General features: G+C 36.2%; 1 protein-coding gene across 11 annotated transcripts in view; it reads right to left on the bottom strand.

Moving 5' to 3' along the window:
- Nucleotides 1-16,884, bottom strand: part of RIMBP2 (RIMS binding protein 2) — an 89,569-nt gene that overhangs the window by 39,622 nt on the left and 33,063 nt on the right. For all 11 annotated transcript variants that reach the window (XR_002443311.1, XR_002443312.1, XR_002443313.1 and 8 more), the window contains exons 3-5: nucleotides 12,096-12,218; nucleotides 7,042-7,146; nucleotides 3,796-3,846 (exon numbers count right to left, since the gene is read on the bottom strand). Coding sequence is in view for 8 of the 11 variants with exons in the window: in XM_021412304.1 (XP_021267979.1) it covers nucleotides 3,796-3,846; nucleotides 7,042-7,143 (153 nt within the window). In the remaining 3 variants the exon portion in view is untranslated. The remainder of the gene's footprint in view (nucleotides 1-3,795; nucleotides 3,847-7,041; nucleotides 7,147-12,095; nucleotides 12,219-16,884) is intronic.

Raw genomic sequence — 16,884 nt, 5'->3', positions numbered from 1 at the left:
GGAAAACATTTGGTTTTGCACTCTGGAAACATGCCAGAAAAGACTGCTGTTTGAGACACAGGGAGCACTCACGTCTCATGGGCCATGACCCAAAGACCGCAAGCAGACACAGTTCAACAGAGGCAGTAATAGGCTCCTTATGCGGACAGCTGATGCATTATATCCTAATCTTGTGCTTCATAATGAACAAATATCACTTCCCTTCATTAAAATCCCCTTTGCAGCATATGCCTAGGTAAACAGCTGTGCTAACAAAGGAAGGCTGGATATCGATAAGATTCATTCAACTGTACTAGAAGTTTCTTATTCTAGAAAGAGCAAGATTTTCTCAGCTCATATGAGAAAAAATGCATGTACTACATAGGAATAAAACTACATATATTACATAACACCAATACAAGGGTCTTAAAACAACTGAAGATAAACAAAATGTTCCTTACAGTCCCTGAAAGAACACAAAAGCCCAAATTTCTCACTGAAGACTGCACAATGGCTTGTTCCCTTTTTGTAATAAATAGATTTTTACACCTACAACGAATTGTGAGGATGCCATTCCTTTGAATCCATAAAAACACAAATTAATTTAGTTCTGCTAAAGAAGTCTCAGTGTATCTATCTGATTATGAAACAGAATATAATAAGAGAGACATTGTGGGAGTTTTACACAAATATTAAATGCTTTGTTTGATTTTATCTTTTCACTGTGGTTTTCAGCAACTGAAATGTGAGCCTTTGCTACTTGTCACTTTGCTGCGTGAATAAGACATCTACGCACAGTTTTAGAAGAACATCAAATGGACAAAGCGGTAAAACGCTTTGGGTTTTTAGATCCTCCTCTTTCCAATGGAAAGTTTTAGAACAAGCTATTCAGCTCTCAAAGATACATACTGACCTTTCCACATGCCATTATGGAAACTCAAGCACAAAATAAAAAAATAAAACATTGCAATCCAGACCCCAACAAGATGCTCAGGCTGTCATAAAAGCATATTTTTGGAAAAAAAAATTAAAATTGTATTATTTATTATTTTAGAGATTATTTGCATCTCAGTATTTGCCTTCTTTGACTTTTTAATCAAAGTCGAGATTTAGAAGTGAGCACAAAGCTGGTACTGTATAAAGTAAAATTGTCATAAGATCCACAATAGTACTACCAGGAGACAGCCCTGTACCCACCTTTCTTTCTCGACTCCAGAGTGGTGCACGGTTCATTGCTAATTAGCCTGACTCACTCTCCTATAGAAAACCAACGTGCTCATATGTCACTGCAGAACAAAGCATGTGCTCACACTCTCAGAACAACTGAATTTTTATTCTTTATCATGGCACTGCCTGTAATGTCTATCTCAACACACGAAAGTGTGAAGTCTACCCAACCTAGCTAAAATTGAACCTACCTATCGCAGTCTCTGTACGAAAAGACACACTTGACTGTAGATCATATTGAATGTACTTCACTTAGGACTTGGAAAGTTACTCATAAAATACACAGTGAGAAACAGCTTAATATAAAAACAAAGCAGACTTCACCTATTACAAGACAGATATTGTTTGCACAAGACAGATAAGATGATGACCAGCTTTCTAGTGGACAGTTTGAATTCAGACTAGAAATTCATTTCATAGCTTAATTGCTCATGTAGAAGCAATGGCTTTCAGTAAGGGGCTCAATAAATCAACCCAAGATGAAAACATAACATAAAACTACCTTTGTACAAATAATGAAACAATCTGATTTCAAACAAAATCCAGTCTGAAAGCTACAGTCTTGAATAAACTATCAAACCATTCTTAGTGGGCATGCTCGTAAGAAATTTACTTTCAGAAACAGTCCCTTATTCCACATTAAAACATCATACTTGAAGAAAAAAGATCTGATTCTGATGATTTGGTAACAGGCTAATCAATGCCAAGCATGCTTGCATAACAATGGTTTTAGCACGCATCCCATGCAAGGTTAGACAGGACTATTATATTCATTTTAAGGGGAAAGGTGCAGGATTCAGCACAGGGAATGGAGAATATACGCCCTAAAATACCTGCATGCTGTCCAGGGTGTTCTGGATGAAGGGCAAAGCAATAAATTCCAAACAAGACACAGTAAACAAAGATATATGAAATAAACAAAGAAATAAAGACAGTTTTGAACACTTTTTTTTTAGCATTTCAAAGTAAAATACATTGAAACAGTTAACAGGTGTAAAAACAAAACATGCATTAATGCAAATCACACTACAGAAGGTTTCAGAAATCAATATCACTGCTGATCTTGAATTGCAAAAGGCAGATTAAATAAACAAAATCAATGGGTCTAAGGCAACAAAAAGCAAAAGCTTAAGAAACCTTGATGGGGTTACACAAATCAGAGTTTGCAAACAAATCAGCTAAATAGGAATTTTGTTTAGCTTGAGGGACAGAAATAATCACTTGCTTCCTTTGTTTCTACTTACATTTTCCTGCATCATATACTTTCCACCAGGCATTAAATTATTATCTTATATTCTTAACTGCCCACATTTAATATATATGATAATAATGAAAGCATATGAGTAAAACCCTTCCTGTGGACTTAAAACTTTAAGCAACTAAACATTTTTTTAAAAGATTATCAGTATCAGAAAGATCACCTCCAATTAGCATCTGACCAGTCACAAAAAAACCACTAAAAACAGATTTCTAAGTGAAAGACTGACAAAGGCATTTGCAATGCCTGATCCATGGTATCGTATGTTCTTCAGATTTGTAAGTTATGTTAAGAATTAATGTGCATTTAATGCTTTTTCTTTTCCTCATGCAGAAAAACTAGTTTGCTAGTTACAAAAAACCTATTAGGTGTGAACAAGAAAAAAAAGAATAAAAGGCAATCTGGATGTAAAGCATGTTATTTACTTCTGTACCTATATTCCTGACACTTCACCTTATCCAAGTGCATCAAATGATAAAACTGGAACTTGAAGAATCTGTTGAGTCTAGCTTTGAAACTCTAGGAAGGGTTTGCTGCAGGGCCCTTTGTGCAGGAGTTCTGATTTCTGCTGCATGTTTTTGTTACTTGTACTATCTTATGCAACATTGTGGAACATCTTGCATTTCTAAACAGCTGCCTGGGAATGGAATACAAGGGCTGTTATTGTTTGCATACACCATTTAACCACATCTGTGTGTACTTACTATAAAAGTGTCATTTTAACAGCTCCAGTTTACAAAACGTAAAAATGTCACTCTGGTTGAAGACAAATAAGTTTTGCAAACCTTGCCCTGTTCCAACTAAAACTGACAGCAAAGTTCATGGGTTTTGAATGGGAGTAAGAATTTGCTCCTGTTCTTCATGTCATTTCTATGCAAGAAACAACTAGTTCTGTATCCTCAGGCACAGCAGACTAGATTACTAGATTCTTTCTTAGGATAAATTTTCATAAAGTGCCCCATGCCACGACAGCAATTTCTATGAGTAATTCCTAGTGAAAGTACTAAGGTTTTAAAGCATCCTTATGGATAATATTGCCTTAGTATATGCAGGTATTTAGTGCATTAAAAATTAGTAAAGCCTATCACCTGAATAATCCCTCAAAACTTAGTTTATTTAACAGTGTTTGCTTAATAAGTGCAATAGTCACTAGCAAATTCCAAAAACACATTTCAGCACAGTTGGGAAATGCTAAGAAAGGCCACTGCAGGTGACACACAGCAACAGGATTAGAGGCAGGGCTAAAGAATTGAATCTTTCAGAAGTGATGATACTGTGATCGTCTTCAGAATGAAACCTCCACAAACACAACACAGAGGGTATCCTCTTACCTCTAGCAGCTGAACTGCTCCTTCATGCTCCTTCTTAGCTTCAACCTGAGCCTTATTTATATAAATTGAAAAAACAAACAAAAGAAAAATGAACAGAAAAATCAATTAGTCGTGCCATATATAGTATGTTCTAACCACACAGAGTAGCATACCATATATCCAAAGCTATTTACAGTCTTGGAGGGCTGGCTCGGGTAATCCACTACAGCGCTTTGGTTCTAAGCCATCAAAATATCTGCCTTATTTTTGGAGACAGAATCTCAGTGAAACTTAATAGCATCAGTATTTATTTGGCCCAAGACAAGCATGCTCAACACACTGCAAGAACACGTCACAAATATCTCTTAAACCTTCTAAAATAAAAATGAAAAATGAACTGTTCCAGTGAATTCTGTATTTGAGGAGATTCAGCGAGTAGAAATTATTGTATTTGCTACAAAAAGATGACAAGAAAATTAAACTTATTCTTTACGTGCAGCAACATCTCACAAAATACTTTAAGACAAACATAAGAAAGGTTGTCTGTAAATGGGAGTACAACATTTAGATTGGCCCAAAGAAGAAAAGAGGGAATCAACAATAGCATGGAGGTGTTGCTTTAAGTAGCTCAAAAATAATCAAATTTTGATCATGAAGTCTAAGTCTTAAAAACATAAAAAAGCAGCTCTTAGTAACTTTTTATTGCCCTTGCTTTACTTTCATTTAATTTTTCACTGTCTTCTTTATTGAAGCTTGACCAAGATTAGCAAAATTATTTATTATATCAGGGTGATGGCAGTGCAATGCATAAAGTTTGCCTGTTAGCTTCTCACTGCTGTATCTCAAAGACCACATTCAGTACATCTCTTATCAGAGAAATGTCTTCAAAAACTTCAGTTCAGCAGAGGGCAATGCCTCACAAACTTTATAGATTAATTGTCCAGAGCAATGAAGGACACTGACCCAGCCATAATAACTTAATCATCCTCGTGCATAAGGGCCATTGTGTTCACTTGTTGGGTTGAACAGAAGCTGTTCAGGGCATAAAGTCACAACAAAAACCACATATTCAAACTATACTTCACTGTAATGCATGGTAATAAAACCTGTTTTGGCCCTGCAAGTACAGTCATACTTCTTTTTGCACTACAGTGATAAGTCTTATTGCTAGCACCTGATTAAATAATGGTTCGAGGAGCATTAATGAACGTATGATAGCAGGTAATAGAAAGCGTGGTGTTATCCATCATTACAAGTTTAATAAAATCTACCCAGAATATGAGTTCTTGATAAATGATCAGGAAAGCTGCATCAGTATCTATCTCTCTTTTTCATCAAGCTGTCTTATATTAAGGTTTCTTGGAGCAGACAACCATCTGATTCTCCATCAACACAAAACCTGGATCAACAATATTACGTTCTTCCTTCAGGCTGATAATCTGAAAAGTTTGTACAGACATTTAAAAGAGAATGAATTTTTATTTATAATATCAAAATGTGACTGCAAATATATCAGTCTCTACTAGTAATTTGCATTTTTTTTTTAAAGTCTAAATTTCTGTGATTCATCCCACCATGATACTGACACAGTGGAAAAGAATTTGAGCATGGAAAGGCTGAAAACAACACACATGCAAGCACACACATGCTCAAAAATCCATCAAAAAATAAAAAATGAACAAAATCCCAAAACACGACCACCAACAGAAAAAAACTACCTCCAAAAACCCCTGCAACCCTTTCTTTGTTTTGAGAACAGCATCTAGCATGAGTTTCACAAGCAGATTTTCCTCAAGAGGTATGATAGGTAGGATGTTCATTTCAGTTGCCACAGATTCTTATCATGAAAGGCAGTAATAATTTAAAAAGACATAATAGCAACCTAATCACATGAAGCATTAAGATGTTTCAGTCTAAAAATGAGCATGCAGAGACCTAGGATGAATGTTCCAGGCTAGTGAAATCAGCCAGAAGGATGAATCATTTCTTAAACACCTCTATGTAGTTCATTGATACAGTGGATTTTAGTAAGACATTCTACGCTATACGTCTAAGGAAACTTAGTAGTAAATGATTATTAGATAACAATATTTTGCCTAAATTATCTTATATTGCATGCTATTTCAGACCCACTGAACAAGAATTTAACCAGTGGCCACAGATGCTGATCTAATTGCACTCAGCAACATGCCAAATAAAATACAGCCAATTGTGCTTTAAAGTCTAGTGTGTTAAAGCTTAGCAAAAATGACTGGAGAAACAGCATGAGAGAGATTTCACTTTTGCTGCCAATCTGTAATGTAACAAAAAGACCCTTGTAATATGGATTTATTGCTAGAATGTTAAAAAAAATAGCAAGAAGAAAAAGTTGAACTTCTCTTTAATTTCTTTGCTTTGACAAGAAATTTAATTTCAAAATTTATGGGGAGGTTGAAATAATGACAGTTGAATGTAACTAAAACTGATGTTTTTCAATATGGTTAATAGATAAATTGCAAAAGACTAAAAGAAAATTAACTTGAAGATTTTGGACAAATGAAACATTCTATCGGGAGCAAAACCGTAGCTATGTACATTTTTTTATTCTGCTGAGAAAGTCTGTCCATGCCAACCCTTAATCAAATTACCACTGGCATTATTATTTCTGTGTTTTGATCCACTCCAGCAACTGGAAACATCAACATTAGTACTGAGACAACAACAACTTTAAGTGACTTTGCCAAAAGTGAAATTCAATACCATGTTTTTATATATTTTAACAAATATTGAGAAGATGCACTGCGATAGAAGACATCTATTTGCAAATTAAAGAACAAGTGTAACAGTGAGGTACTTAAACAGCCATTTAGTTCATGAAGATCAACAGTAACGTGTAAAGATCTTGATGAGGAGTTACTTTTATCTAATACTGTGGAGAAAAGTAGTGTGAACCACCAGTTACTGGAAGAGGAAGCCGAAGAAAACCTAAGTCAGTGTCAGTGAGAATGATTAACTGTTCCAGTTAATCAAACTGACAAGGGAATGATAGATTCTCTGCATTTTGATTACCACAAAATTAACGCTGGCTTCTTTCCTGGCGTTTAAGGAATACAAAAATATTCCCAAGCTCGATATAAAGGCAAGCAAGATGGGCTGGGATTTTGGGGGGGGAAATAGGAACTAGTTACATAGCTGTGGATTTAGGTCCTTTAAACCAAGAGATTGCTGTGACGTGTGCTTTGTCACTGTGATTTACTGTTACATCTTACTTTCATTTTCTTCACTTACCTTCTGCAGGAGTTCAATTTCCTGCTGTTTGGCGTTGAGAACAGCCAAGGCTTGCTCATGCTCCAACTCCAGCTGTTGCCGCCGTTCAGCAGCCTCTCGCATATGCTGTTTCAAAGAAAGGAAGACAAAACTATCAGGAGATTCAGCATATCTTAGTCGAACATACTGCCATTCCCACAAATGCAGATGGTCATCTCAACATAGAAACTTTCTGGTATCACTTTTAGACAAAAAGGAATCTGAACAGAATTTTAATTTGGTCAGTACCGAGATGAATACTGTCAGTGCTAAACTCAGGTATTCTGGCAACAATCTCTTTTAGGAGATACGACTGTCACTGCCAGCAACATGGCCTCTGTGATGCAGAAGTGAACAGAAGCCTTTTTATCCATCAGTTACATTTTTATATGTGACATTTTAACCCAAGTAAAGCATGGAAAAAAAAATTAGCTTGACAATTCCCTACATGCCTCATTACCTAGAGTTTGTTTTTGTCTTCCAAATGACGATCCCAAAAAAATAGCTTACTTTTGCTAATCTCTGCTCATTAATTATAGTAAATTACACAGAGTAAAACAAAAACAGTTAGATTTAGGCAAAAAATGACTACACAATGCTTAAAAAAAAGTTTTAAGAACAGTTACTACTAACAATTCAAAGCAGTATGAGACATGGATCTTGGGAAGCTGAACAATGTCAAGATACCCTTTGTAGATAGAGATCTTTTTCATTACAGGTTAATATTTTTCTCTCAATAGCACTGTAACTTTCAAATACCCTGTTTAATAAATGGGAGTTAAGAAAGATCGCTGTAGATTCTGATATCTTTTCTGGCAAAATGGGTATTACAGATTTTTATTTTCTAAATTACACATTCTAACACTCTGTTCTGAGACACAATGCCTTATCTACAGCACCACGAGTTATTACACAGAAACCTGTCAGGAATATGCACTCAGAAACAGAAATACGTGGTGGCAATGACTGTCAAGAACAGGCCAGAATACCTCTTAAGGTGTACCAGAGAGAACTGTATCCAGCATACTGCTAACCTTTTAGGAGCTGTAATCCTCTGCTACATGTAACTAAATCACAAAGAAGGACAGCACAGGGATGCTGTAAACATTTCTGAACTGTGCATATTATCTGGAGTATCTTTAATGATAATTAAAAATGATGGTTCAATTCTCTTCTCAACTAAACGAACATAACCTGTTTTGCTAACTAGCACTACTCATTATTTAAATCTGCATGAAGCTACATTTACTGAGCGCAGCAGCTTCCATTAAATCTCATGTAAACTTAACACTGATGTGACTCATATTCAAGAAATGATGAGGCAATCAAAAACTTTTCCCACTGCTGATCTACAAAAGCTTTAAATATCAAAAAAGAGAAGTCTCAATTCAAGATTTAGTAGTGGAGTCAGTACAGTATGTTTCAGTATTTTTAAATTCTTACTATTTTTAAAAAGCTACTAGAGAACATTTATAAACCTTTGGAAAGATCAATAAATAATTAATGCATCGACCACAAAGCAAATCTACAAAGTGTAATGAAGAAACAGATTGTGATACATGATCTGTGATTCCCCCCCACTTCTAATTTCTCAGTTTCCTAAAATAAGTAAGTGATGATCTATAGTTCACAGATTTTAAGGCCATTTGGTCAGCTGCACTAACCCAGAATCTCTCACAGTGCTACTGCTGTGATCTACTTATTTCACAAAGCAGCAAGGATCTCTTCACCCCAGCATCTGTCCCTTCCCTGGCACAGCAATTAAAACTCCCCCAAACCATAAGACGTTCCTCTCCTCCCACTCTGCTCACAAATTGGTTCTCTCTGCAGTCTATTTTGCACTTCCTATCAGCACATCAGCTGGTGTCATTTCCTCTTCCAAGCTTAAGAGAAATAGGTTAGGGGAGTGGTGGAGGACTGCAAAGACCACCGGAAGAACAGCAAGAAGGAAGCTTTGAGCAGCTGAATTTTTCTCCTTCTTCCTTCAGGACAGGTTCGCATGACCACATTGCCATCAGCTTGTATAGGTGGTGGCAATCCTTTTGCCATTGGAATTGATATCGTTAATGTGAGAAAGGTTAGAACTTTCTAAACATGTAAATTTGCACTTCCCTTTTTGCAACCTTTCTAGGGGTCATAATAATGTTTCTCTAACATCAGAAAGCAAATCCATATCTAGTGGAGCACAGAAAAATACAGTAAGGTCTTCATATTTCAAAGCAACTGGCAAATGATCTTCTGTCCTTCAAATAAACTGTGAAGGAGGAACCTTTTCAGTGTATCTTTCTCAAAGGCAGGAATCCTGCTATGCCAAAGAGAATGAATTGATGTCACCATGGATATCTCAGTTTTCATTTAAACTGTTGAGCTAGACATCTGTCTAGTATAAAACATTTCTGAAATGGCTCTTAAGGACCCCACTAAAAAAGTTCTTGTTTTCCAGCCTCCTTATGGGCAACAGGGGGACGTGACAATGAATAGCCCCTACTAGCTCCAGCCCGCTCACTTGTTACACTGCCTACAGCTGCAACCAAAACAAAGCAACTCATTATATCATACAGCAGAGATTTTTACACTTCCAAGATGTGCAAGTAACCAATGTTAAAACAAGCTCAAATGGCTTTTAAGTACTAGAGTTTTGTTCTGAGACAGAACTCATACATGATGCTGAATGGGGAACAAATATAATTTTCACCCAAGTACTCTTCTGCTCAAAGGACTTGTCATCTGTGCTTGCAGATGGGTGGGCACAATTACAGTGACATGAAAGGGAAAAGCTGGCTGAAAACATCAGAAAATCAGAACTCTTCTGTGTGAGAGGCACAGAAGATTCCCATAAGTTAGTTAATTCAGCGCTTTTTCATCTTTCCTTTTCAGCTTTGTTGATATATCCTGAGATAATTGAAAGTATAACTAAATTTCTCTTTTGACAGGGAAACTAGGCTAAGTATTTCTCAAAAATTTCCAGTGGCTGGAAAGCTGCAAAGCATTTTTTAAACCACAAATTTCCTGAGCATATGAGGACACACATGAAATACACAATTAAATGCATCTGTCTGGGCATGCTTTAAAGAGGAGATTTAGGATTTCAAGTCTGTTCAAGATCCTCTGCCAGCTCAGAAGGGCTGTACTCAGGGGCAAGAACTCCATGTCACTGGCATGGAGATACAAAACAAAGAAGTTCTCTCTCATCCAAACAGCTTACAATTAAATACACATAAGAAATATCCTGTGGATACAGACAAGCAAGTAGCATGCAGAACAACAACAACAACAAAAAACCACAACAACCTGGAATACAACAACAGAAGTAAATCAAAGTTAAAAACCAGTAGTATTTAACATGAAAAGCCCAACTCTCTATATGCACTGGACAGTTTTTTGTTTCTGCAAAGGAAAATATTTGAAAGAGTTTTTAAGCACAACAGTGAGATTTACAAGATGCTTCTCCTGCACGCATTAGAAGTTTTATTTCAGCATAAGTGAAACATTTAATCAAATAACCAGGTTTGGCTCTTCAATAGAAGAAATCTGTGGGAATCATTGTCAGATGTTAGTAGGTATCCTAATTAAAAAGTGCAGAAATGAACATCTTCCAGTGCAGCCATAAAAGGAAGTATGTTTTTTGTATGTACTTTTTAAGTAAAACGCGGCCTGGCATTAGTCTAGAGGAGTTTCAAGTGTTTAAAAACATACAAGCTTAACAAAATCAGTATCTAAATAAGATATTGACAAAAAATGGGCTTTTGTCCTCTTGGGAATTTTTGTTTTTGCAGTTCAGACAGTAATAATTTGTATTTTGATTTGATGAAATTAGAATTAATGTTAATTTATTAGACAAAATTTTATGCTGCTTTATGAGCCATGAATTCACAGCTCATTTCAATTTAATTTTTTTCTTCTCTTTTTACTATGTATTCCCTGAAGAAGTGAGTTTCTGCAACTATCAAGTTGGAATCCTACCATTATTATACAGAGATTCCAACCAAGGTATGTCTGTTGAAAGTGCTTAGAAGCATTTGTCCTGGCCAAGGTAGGTACAGTACACAGCTCATATTAAAATTGGAAATTAGTGAAAGGTCTGTGGTCTGTCAATTTTGCATTCCCCAGAAAAAAAAAGGAAGGTAATAACAGAAAAGATAAAATTATCTTCCAGTGCTGGAGAAAACTTCCTGCTTGTTCCTGGGGAAAGTCATGTTAGTCTAAAGAGACAAAGCAGCATATTATTCTCCTACTCAAGTATGCAGTTTAATTTTTCCCATCTATTTTTTTTATCTGCACTCTACCCCACAATCTCAGATAGATCTCATCTCTATAATAATCAGGCAAAGAGAAGCAGGACAGCATCCTCAACTATACACTGAAACCTCTACTGAAGAATGCACTTGTGAGTCAAAACACATTTTTGAATTTTCCGGTGTTGAAAAGGAAGCAGCAAACTGATGATGTGCCAGCAACTGTGTATCTAAGAAAAGAAGCATGGCGAGACACCAACATGCTAGGCTTCTCTGAAAGGACGTTAAAAGAAAGGTGGGATGTATCAGGAAATTTAATTATTTCCAAGTAAGACCCTCCCAATAAGACTAGTAGGTTTTGCAATCCTCTTCTGACAATGGGATGAATTCTGCACAGGTTGGTACCAATAGGTTGTTTCACAGGATCACAATGACATTTTGCACCAAGATGAATGGGCTGACGAAGCCCTCTTTAAAGCAAAATATCCTGGACGTTGTTCATATATCCTTCATCAGCACGGTCACTTCCCATCCTTTTCTTCTCATCTTGACTTACAATAATCATACAGTGAAAATCTACGTCCCTTTTCTTAAAAAGCACCAGATGAAGATCTTTCTCCTCCTAATAGTTTGAGATCCCTTGGTCTACTGTACTCCACAGTTTTTATTACAATTAATAAGGGCATTCAGGCAACTGGTTTGCAATGCACTTATGCTTACATGACTCATTAAATTAATAAGAGGAATATTAAACAACCTATAGAAGTACAGCACTGCTGGACTTGACAGCATTATACATACCTTTAGGACCTGCTCTAAGTTCTCCAGCTTGGCTTGGAGCTGGTGCTTTCCCTTTACAGCCAAATCTCGTTCTTTGGTTACTCTGATAAGGGCTTCTCTAAGATGGTCATAGTCTGACTTCACCTAGAACAATAAATATGTGATTAATCCTTGAATACCTTTTAATATCTGACAAAACATTTTTGTATATGAAAATGAAAAAGGAAACAAGTTCGAGGAAAAAAGGAAAGAAGTAAAAAAGGTAGATGGAAGGGAATGTTCTATGAGGAAACTGCGTCCACCCCAAATAGACGTACGTAGGAAACACATTTTCTTTCAGCATCTAAAATCTGGCAATCAAATTGTGGCTATGCATAAAGATATCAAGTTAAATAAATATATGTATTATACAGTAAGTACAATAGATGACAATCCAAACAATTCCTATATAAAAAGGACAGAGTTTTCAGTGCATATTGAAACATAACTCACACGTTTTATGTTCTCCCGGACTATTCTTTAGTTTAAATTGACATCAGGATAAAATCAAATATGGGATGGTGTATGATCAGCCTGCGCTAGCATTTTAAATCAGCATCTCTACAATACTGCAAGTTTTTAAAGGATCAGATACTCGCCAAATAGGATTTGTTCTCCTATTTAATTTATTTGGTGCTAGCTTGACCATTTCAGCGTGACTAACTCCTTGTTTATAGGATTTTAGAGATCACCAGCGATATCAACTATTTCATAAACACACACAGACAGTAAGAAACATAACACTGAACTACTTTATCTCACCAAGGAAAAGGCCTTTCTAGAATTCACAACAGATGAGAGTCTGATTTATAGGAAATAACAAGCATTTTATGAGTTTATATGCCATACCGATGTGTAAATCTAGGATTCATACATAGCTCTTATCATATCAAGAATAGCAATTTCATGTTAAAAACGAAAAGCCATCCATAAGTATCTTGATAAAATGTTCACATTTTATTTCTTAAATACTGCTCTTCCCTTCTCTGCAATGTTAATAGGAGGTAAGAAAGGAAAAGAAAGAGCCAAAATATTTTCATGAAACAGTGTTCCAAGAAGCACCTGTTTTTCTTTGTTAACTGCAATACAAAGTATAGAAGCATGAACAATGCTCGCAGGATTACTGAATAAGGACAGGCAAAGCTGTATGAAGAACTGGGATAACGCTTAGGCTTGCTTTAATCTAGGTGCAGCTCATCTTTACTTTTAGCTTCAGTTAGAAGTGACAAGGGCTTTTTACAATTTAATTACTGTAATTTTATTTTCTTAAAGAACTAAAGGCATTAAGAAATCTCTGACATGGATCTCTCTCAGATGTTTTCTGAAGCGATGTTTTGGAAACTGATTCAGCCTATTTGCCTTCTGGCTACAGTTTGTTAATTTGCAAATTTCGCCATGGACCAAACAATCTAAATGGTTGCAGCCAGACCTCATATTTGTCTTTGTAAGAGGGCTCTTTAGAGTGCAGTGGACTAGAAAAAAAGAAAGAAGAAAATGAAACAAATCATGTTTTCCACAAGAACTGACGCAATTATTGTCAAACTCAGGATTTTTTTTTTTCCATGCACAGATTTTTCTTCTCCTCTTCCCTCATTTCTTTATAACTAAGGAAACTGTTCAACAACGGATTTTCACAATCTATTAACTTCCTACATCCTTTGTATTGTATTTCATTGCTCAGATCAGTCAATGTATATTGTTGAAGAATAATGGAGTGGAAAAAAGAAGCAATGAAGTATCACCATCAGTGATGCAAGTTTGTTATTGTCTGATCCTCAGTTAATTTACTGAGAATGAACGAAGTACAGTATTTCACAAAAGCTTCAGGAAAATTTTATTCAGGCTTTAATTTTCTTTCCCTCTGAAATACTTGATACTGGCTACCTTTGTGAAGAATTTTCTAAAACTTAATAGTCACTGCAGTCTGAATAATTCTGGGGAGTGGGTGAGCATGGTAGCTTTCCGATATATGTTTTTCCCTTTTGGAAGTAAAGAGTCTATAGGAACAAACAGTCCCTGTCAGGCTGCTAATGTAATTTGGGAAGGAAATGAATCAGGGAAAGGTAGAACTGCAGACACTCAGATTAATTAAAATTTAAGATCACCCAAGTGATATCGTATATCACAGAGCAGCATGATAAATGTATAGAAATAGCATAAAACAGCATAAAACTTGATGAGTCTCTCTCTTTATCTGTTTGCTTTTGTTGGGACAAAACCTGTTAAGTGCAAATGCAACGCTCTCTACAAGCAGGTTGTGTAAGAACATATAGTATATGCCTGAACTTGAATTACACAGAGCACATCACAACACCAGTGTTCCCTGTTGACCTAAATGGAGTTCCATCATAAACAGTTCTAATTACATGACAGAAACTTAGGGAACATTTTAATCTGTGATGCTTCTCTGTTCAGTGCATCAACAAATTTATTTTTCATCCCACAACTTCCCACTTACTAAATGCATCTTCCTTTCAGTCAGTTATGAAGGCCAGAATACTGCTGAAGCATATTTCACTTTCTGAACTCTTAAATGCAGAAACTACCTACAGAGACCAGCAAAATAAACTGCTATTTTATTTTGTTATATCAGCAAATAACTCTGTCAGCCAATTGGTCAGAGAATTTCTTTCTGTGAGGAATGATAGTTCTCTTTCACTGACATACTCAGGCTGAAAAATGTTCTCTGCCACTCACAATTTACTGTGGTGTACATAAATCACAAATGCTGAGCTATGGCTACTGTGCCTGAATACAGAAATGCACCTCCTGCCCTAACTCTTGACTTTAGTAATATGTTAACTTCTCACAGCACTGATATTGTTTAGAAAAAATGATTAAGAAACTACCATGAAAATTGTATGATAGGTAGACAGGTATCACAGAAATAAATTCTGAACAGATAACGTCTCTTCTCTTTCTATATAGAAACACTAACCCATACATATTCAGCTGAACAGAGAAACAAGTCAAAGCCCAGTGTCACAGCACAGATACAATACAAACCTTCTCCCAGGTACTCCGCTCCAGAAATGTGACTTTGTTCCTCTTAAGCAGAGTAACAACACAAAACAGCATAAATTACATAACATTTTGTTCTTATTTGGTGCATTTAAAAGTAGCGCATCTCATACCTGCTCCTTTCTAGAGCTGAATTTCAACAATTACATTTTGCATAAATGAGCAGTTGTTTTACCTGCGCTACGCAGCAGAATGCATAAACATTTTCCCAGCTCCAATTGCTTGGATAAAGTTGGCCTGTTTTTCAGGTCAGCTCTCAAGGGGCAAAAGAACAAACTATTTCAAGTAGGTTTTCCCCTTCAGGGCTAAGCCCTAACTCCATCAGAATTTTGCACCGATCTCAACATCCACGTGTGTCCAGCTTCACACTTTCTTAACAGTAAAAAGTAATCTAAACCGTACAATCTATCCTCAGTCTCATTTTATGTATGGAGGAAGGAGGAAAAAAAGGAAAAAGCAACAATTGCTTAGAAAACTTGTTAGACAAGCAGGAACACACAAGGTTTGTTAACACCCAAGGTATGCTGCAAAATTCCTCATATCTTGCATATTTTTAAAACAGTTGAAAGTGAGAGGGTATACTTAAAGGACGCCTTTGATCCTACAGAGGCTGTGATACAAAAATCAGTAGCAAAGGCACACTGAATTTTTGTAATGTGCCCTCCAGAGCATTTTACAAACATCCATAGTACGATAAATCCTGACACTGTAATGGTGAAAGTTAATGTTATTATTAACTTAGTGGCTAACGTGACTAAGTTTGATACTACACCTTTATATTTTAAATTGTTTTTACTAGGTTTTTCAGCGTGTCTCAAGCTCTTCACTTTAGAAAGATACAAATGTTACCTATAATAAAGTATTACTAACCACGTAAGTCATCACTTTCTGATAGTAGAGAGCTAATCTTCTTAGTGTCACCAGTGTACTAAGCCTTCACTGCATTAATGCTGCATGCTATTTCTATGTCAGCTAGAATATAAAACTGCCTCTGTAAGTCTTTATGTGACTTGTGAACCAAACAGTAAGGGTGATGTATAAACAACAATAAAAAGGAGAGAAAAACATTAAGGAGATGAAGAAATTCCAGACAGATAGATGGATGAATAAAACTGAGTAATTCTATGATCCAGATCTTCCTCCCCATATAATGTATTGTCATGCTCCTTTTGTATATAAGAATAATTTATACCCTCACCAACTAGAAATTTCCGGTCTGCTTTGATACCAGGTGCTACATAGACAATTTAGAGTACATGCATAGCTGTGTCTAAATCTTACTATTTTGCTTTGTCTTAGGACAAATCAGACCTCCTTTGGTTTGGAAAAACAGCACTGGGCTGCTCTGTGACACAGACGTGTCAGGGATATCAAAGCATGCAGCTATGGCTACCGCTGTTTTGCAAGGTTTGGGGATGGGCTCTCATCAGAGTCTGTCTGAGTTACAGCTCTTCTGATGTGAATGAGGTTGCTGAGCAACTCACTTAAGCCCTGTAGAAATCCCAGATTGGAGTTTTATTTTTAGCTAAATGTAGCCTTGTAAAGTGGCTGGTTCATGATGTTTCTTCTACTGAATGCATATGTGATGAGGTAAGGCACATCAGCCCATGCTACTTAAGCCATGCAGAATTTGCCACAGATAAAATCACTGTAGTCAGGAAGACATATTCTGTCCTGAAACAGGAAAAAAAAAAAAAAAAGAAAAGAAAAAGAAAAAAGCTTACTATCAAAACAGTTTCAGGACCTAGAA

This window comes from Numida meleagris, chromosome 14 (assembly GCF_002078875.1).
Source record: "Numida meleagris isolate 19003 breed g44 Domestic line chromosome 14, NumMel1.0, whole genome shotgun sequence".
Taxonomy (NCBI): domain Eukaryota; kingdom Metazoa; phylum Chordata; class Aves; order Galliformes; family Numididae; genus Numida; species Numida meleagris.
This window is presented reverse-complemented; position numbering and strand designations above follow the sequence as displayed.